At 32.4% G+C, this 5,786-nt stretch overlaps 1 protein-coding gene across 1 annotated transcript; it reads left to right on the top strand.

The window, feature by feature from the left end:
- The first annotated feature begins 1,427 nt into the window (after window positions 1-1,427).
- Window positions 1,428-5,672, top strand: LOC106466783 (protein lethal(2)essential for life-like). The gene is made up of 2 exons (XM_013927085.2): window positions 1,428-2,127; window positions 5,516-5,672. Exon 1 carries the CDS (start codon window positions 1,584-1,586, stop codon window positions 2,121-2,123), a length of 540 nt encoding a protein of 179 aa, XP_013782539.1. The 5' UTR covers window positions 1,428-1,583; the 3' UTR covers window positions 2,124-2,127; window positions 5,516-5,672.
- The last annotated feature ends 114 nt before the right edge of the window (window positions 5,673-5,786 follow it).

The following is a 5,786-nucleotide window of genomic DNA, read 5'->3' as shown; positions in this document are numbered from 1 at the left end:
CTGCTTATGTAGATGAGAGTAAGGAATGTAGATTTGGTGTATCTGAATTTTCAGAGAGCATTTGACAAGGTGCCACATAAAAGGCTTGTAAAAAAAATTAGTTCTATAGGTGTGGGGGATAAGTTAACAAAATGGATAGAAGAGTGGCTGGATGGAAGAGAGCAGAGAGTTGTTACAAGTGGAGTTCAGTTAAACTGAATTAATGTAACAAGTGGGGTACCTCAGGACTCAGTCTTAGGATCTTTGCTCCTTTTGAATTACATAAATGACATAGATTAAGGAATAGTCAATAAACAACTTAAATTTGCAGATTATATTAAGGTCATGGGTGTTGCTAGCTGTGATGAGGATTTACAAAAGGATTTAGATCATTTAGTGTGTTGAGCAAATAAATGTCAGATGGGTTTTAAGTATAATAAATGCAAGGTAGGAGAAATAGGATTTTAGGCTACAGAAATATTGAGTACAAGTCTAAAGAGGTTATAATTTCATTGTACAGGTCACTGGTTAGGCCACATTTGGAATATTGTGTTCAGTCATGAGCATTTAATTGTTGGAAAGGGTTACTAGAATGGTGCCTTGGATGGAGAGTTTATCATATGAGGAGAGGTTGAAATTTTTCAAATTGTTTTCTCTTGAAAAAAGAAGAGTTACAAGGGATCTTTAATATTGTGAAGGGAACTGATAGTGCTGATGCATCATATTTTCACATATTTAACAGTGAGAATAGTAGGACTAGGGGACACAAATATAAATTTGGGGAAGGTAAGAGTCATCTTAGGCTAAGACAGTTTCATTTTTCTAATAGGGTGGTTGGCCTTTGGAATGGGTTGCCTTCAGATGTTGTAGAGGCAGTATAGTTAAGTGAGTTTAAGAAAAACTGGAGAAGTATATGAATGATAAGGGCTGGCTTTAAGATTTTTTTTTTAATTACTTTAATTTAGTTTAGAGGATGGAAAAACCGAGATGGACCAATGGGTCCAATGTTGTCCAAAACGTATGTGTATCATGTTATTTATTCGTAAATATAACTTTCTGTACATTAACTTATTTTATCGGATTTTAATAATTATTATGCTTACAAGAGTATTTCTTACGATCTAGCCTGTTTACATATCAGCAACGTGCTAACATTCTTTAAACATTTGAAACTGAAGTCAAATTTATACCGGTATGAAATCGTGTTCTACTTTTAGCATCGTTCTTTTTAAGTAATAATACGTTTCATTACTTTGTATCCGTTCACTTATAAAAATTATTAAATGAAAATACTGGACTAAATACGAACTTCGTCTCTGAAAGTAAGGAAGAGCTGACATCAACGTACGAATCTTTCTGGAACGTTCGTATAATGTTTATTTAGATATTCGAACTCTCTAGAAGTTGCGCAATGTCAACTGAGATTGCGCATATCGGAAGAGCAGAAAGCGTCATAACCAATGCGGTTAAAATTCTCGAAGTATCTGGAGAGCGTACCAGTCCCTCTATATAAAGGATACTCGTGGTAACATTGTAAGTATTTCACATCAAAATATCGTCGTGATTGAGAAGTCTAAAGAACGTTGATTAAAGTAATTTTTAGTATGGCATTTTCACGAAGCTTAATACCTGCATTGTTTGGCCGAGATTGGAATGACCCCTGGGATTTTTCTGCTCGTATGCCTGATCGGCATTTTGGACTCGGGCTTAACGATAGTGACATTTTTACACCAACTATGTATCGTGTCTACTACAGACAGCCCCGACGTCAAGTAAGTCGTAATACAAGCAGCGGAATTTCTCAAGTCAAAAGTGAAGGCGACAAATTTCAGGTATTACTTGACGTAAGTCACTTTGAACCTCACGAAATAAATGTGAAAACTGTTGAGAACTGCGTTGTTATTGAAGGTAAACACGAAGAAAAACCAGATGAGCACGGCTTTATATCTCGACAATTTGTACGACGATACATGTTGCCCAAAGAAGTTGATCCCCAAACTGTACAATCTTCCCTGAGTTCGGACGGAATTTTGACGATCGAGGCACCAAAGAAAGCCTTGGAGGATAAACAGCCAAACGAACGAGTTGTACAGATTCAAATGAGTGATAAGCCAGCATTGAAAGAAAGTCAACAAGAACAGTGAAAATGTATTGTGCTTTTTGATATTTTATTAAATTAATATCTTGCCAGATGATTCATGTGTTCTTCTATAAGTGTGTAATTAATAGTTTTATCTATAACTATGCAAGGTCTTTTTCACTACCAGAAGAAATAATTCAATTTAAATATTTACCAATAATATGTTGTATTCTTAAACCATATATCACTTATGTTGTTGTGATGGTTTGTTGTCTTCATTAAATTGATGTAAAAAAAAAAAAAAAAGAAGGAGATAAAGACTCCCTGTACAATAATAATAATAATAATAAAAACATTCAGATAATATCTTGTTGTTTTGTGAAAATCTAATTTTGGAAAGGATGCTTTCTAATAGGCAAATATACTAATAGATACAGGTGAAAATATCGCATGTGTGGGTTTTACATTTTAAACTTCAGCTGTGAGCTTTTCAAACTTGTTTAATTTTTTCTGTAAGCTACATAACGTTATTAATATGAAGTTATTTCACATGTGTAATAGTGTATAACTATGAGTTATAACAGTGTGCAAAATACTTTTAAAATCTGCTATAGCTAAATTTACCATGTGGCCTGTAGCAATTAATTTCAGAATATAGTTCTTTGAATACACTAGAGCACTTCACTTAAATAAAAGTTAAAAAAATCCTTATTTTGCCTAAAATACTGAAAAATTGCAATGTGTCCAAAGTACATACAATCTACTGCTACTAGCTTATTTTATATAACTGATACTTGAAGCCATCAATACTTGGTGAAACTCCATAATTATGGAATTGAAGAAAACAAGACAATTGTACTATTTCACAAATGCATAATTTACCCATGATCATGGTTTTGCCACTAAAAACATCATTGGGTTTAATTTAACTTTAAATAGTGTGATTCTACTAGGTAGTTTTATAACTGACATTTACGTGTTATAACCTTGCATGTGAAACCTAGCTTGCTTGTGCACAAACGTATTTAAAAAGACTTTTTTCATATTGCAATATCCAGTACTTTTCTGCAGTTGAATAAGTGATAGCAGAGAAATGACCATGATAATAGATCATCAGTAAATAGAAAATGATGATGGAGTCGACAAATTGTTTACGAATTTTCCAATAAATCTTAAGGCAGTTAATATGCAACTGTTAATACTGTTACTAATAAATACTACTAATAATAGTGAGGAAAAATCTTGCACATTATTAATTTCTTATATTTATGTGGTTTGTGATCAAAAGCAAGTTTGTTGATGAAAGCATAACAAATGTGTAAATGAATAATTTGATCTTATAAGCCAATTAGCACCTTTTGATTTAATATAATATACAAGTAAACTAAAACCTAAGATTTAACTGTTAGAGACAAAATATAACTACAATTCAACCTCGGTTGTTCAGAGCTCAACGTGATTCATGTAGAAGCCAGTAACAGTATAAGAAATAGAGATGTTGTATTTAGGTTTAGCAAGATTATTGATATATAAGGTAACCACAGAACTATTTTGTAGGAAGATCATTATATTCCTCCTTCATGTTTTTGTTTAAAGATCTGATGTTTCTAGGTGAACTTGTAGTTATTTTAAACATGATATGTTTAAAAAGAAAAGTTTATTTAGTAATTCTACATAAAATATGACTGGTACAAAAACTGTTGTATTGTTATAATTAAAATATTAAATATGTTATGCTTAGGCCAGTAAAAAAGAAATGCATGTTTAGCTTCCCTGCCCACTTCCTTTTTTGCAGCTGCACCCCCACTTTTGGGAAATTTTTTACCCCCTTTTTTGATCATAAAAAGAAACAAAAGATTTCTGAATAAAACGTAGGATGAACACAGTTTATTCATTTTGCCCTTTTTTCTTTATTTATCATAAATTCTGTATCATTTTGATGAAAAGATGAAACAAAGAAGGCTTCTGTTTGACATGGACTGTTTAAAAACAAAAAAAAGTCCTGAAAAAATGGGTGAACTTTTGTCACTACTGAATACTGGAACATATATTTTAAGGTGGTACTATTATTATCACTTATTTGAGCTGCTTTGCTGTTTTTAATGTATACACTTAGATTTTTTTTTCATTTTCAACAACAGGTCCATTTCACCCAGCTGGGTACCTCTACTTTTTTTTGAAAATTTCACCCCTGGTGCAAACTTTCTTTCAAAGACATTAAAAAAAAAGGGTCTCCTCCTCCCTTTTTAAAAAAACTGGAAGCTAAACATGTTTTGTTTTTCACTTGACCTTTTACACAAACTCAAAACAATCATGTTTCATCTAAAAAGGCAAGCATATTAATCAACAGTTCCTGCCATATATTTTAACATGTTAATGCCAAGTCTTGTACTAGTATTATTTTTTTCTTAATGAAATAGAAAGAGAAAAAAGCTCTAGATTTAATGTTATTATAGGATAATTTTCCTTTCACACAACCCAAACGCTGCAAAACAGGTATAACAAGTATTTAAGGTACACTTTAAATACATTATCATTTCTCTGGTTTGGAGGAAATCTAAAATTGTAATATGTGTGTGTGGAATTTTTAAACTGCCACAGTTTTGATACTTGCTCTTTCAATTCATAATTTAGAAAAAATATCTTTAGGTAAATAAAGAAATAGAGATAAAAAAATAGTAGTGTTACCAGAAAGAAAGCCATTGTGCTGTGTACTCCTAATTCCACAAGATTTTGGTGAGGGAATATGTATTGTGTGGTTAATATCTAAATCAGTGAAATAACATCTTCAAGATGTATCTCGTTTTTTGAAATTCCTTTATATATACATTTTGAATTTTAACTTGTCTTGAATTTTAATTTTTCCTCTGGTTGTTGTTTTGTTCTCTGGTGAGACAGAATTGCAGCTCTAAAATCTGGGGTTCAATTCTCCATGGTGGACACAGCAGACAGCCCAATGTGGCTTTGCTCAGAAACAATTGTGTGTGTGTAAATAGCACAGTTCAAATTTTTATATGATTTTGATTGTATTTTCAAAAAGGTCCACGTTGAATGTGCCCTAAGATCAAGCTTACACGAAGCCTAATCGTTTTCTTTACAAGTTGTAGCAAATAGGGATTTTAAACAAACTTTCAAAGCATGTCCTTACCACCTGAGATACTTTTGTAGATTGGTCCTCTGAGACTTTCTCCTTACGTATCACTTTGAATTAGGCAGTTGTTGTTTCTTTCAACTTTGTTTATCAAGAATATTGTGATTAAATCATATTTAAAAATAATTATTGAATTTTTTTGAAAGATAGAATTGTATAGGAGGGATACAGGGGTGAAATTCTGCCGGTACTCACCAGTTCTGAGTACCGTAATATATTTTTTAAGATGATGCTAGTATCGGGACTTATTTTAGCTGCTTTGTCGTTTTTATGTTTACACGTAATTTTTCCTTTTTCACAAATAGGCTCTCTTCACCCAGCTGAGTACCTCTAATTCTTTTTTGAGAATTTCACCCCTGGAGGGATGTATCATGTGGGCTTCGTAAATCCGTCAAGGAAGAAGATTGGAGGTTCTAAATTTTTTATTACAACTTTATAATATGTATAGTGTGAGTTTATAATTAATTGTACAGTCTGAAACTTACAATAGGTTGTTACGACAGCGGAAGTCACGTGACCCTGGTAACACGTAATGAGTATCTTGAACGTTCCTGAAGGCTCGAGTGTTTGCCAGAC

This window comes from Limulus polyphemus, unplaced genomic scaffold (genome assembly GCF_000517525.1).
Source record: "Limulus polyphemus unplaced genomic scaffold, Limulus_polyphemus-2.1.2 Scaffold2379, whole genome shotgun sequence".
NCBI lineage: Eukaryota > Metazoa > Arthropoda > Merostomata > Xiphosura > Limulidae > Limulus > Limulus polyphemus.
Note: the sequence above shows the minus strand (reverse complement) of the source record. Positions and strands in the feature narration are given on the sequence as shown.

Bases quoted from the DNA above. Each gene is read 5' to 3' on its own strand.
- LOC106466783 (XM_013927085.2), top strand. From the start codon at position 1,584: ATGGCATTTTCACGAAGCTTAATACCTGCATTGTTTGGCCGAGATTGG.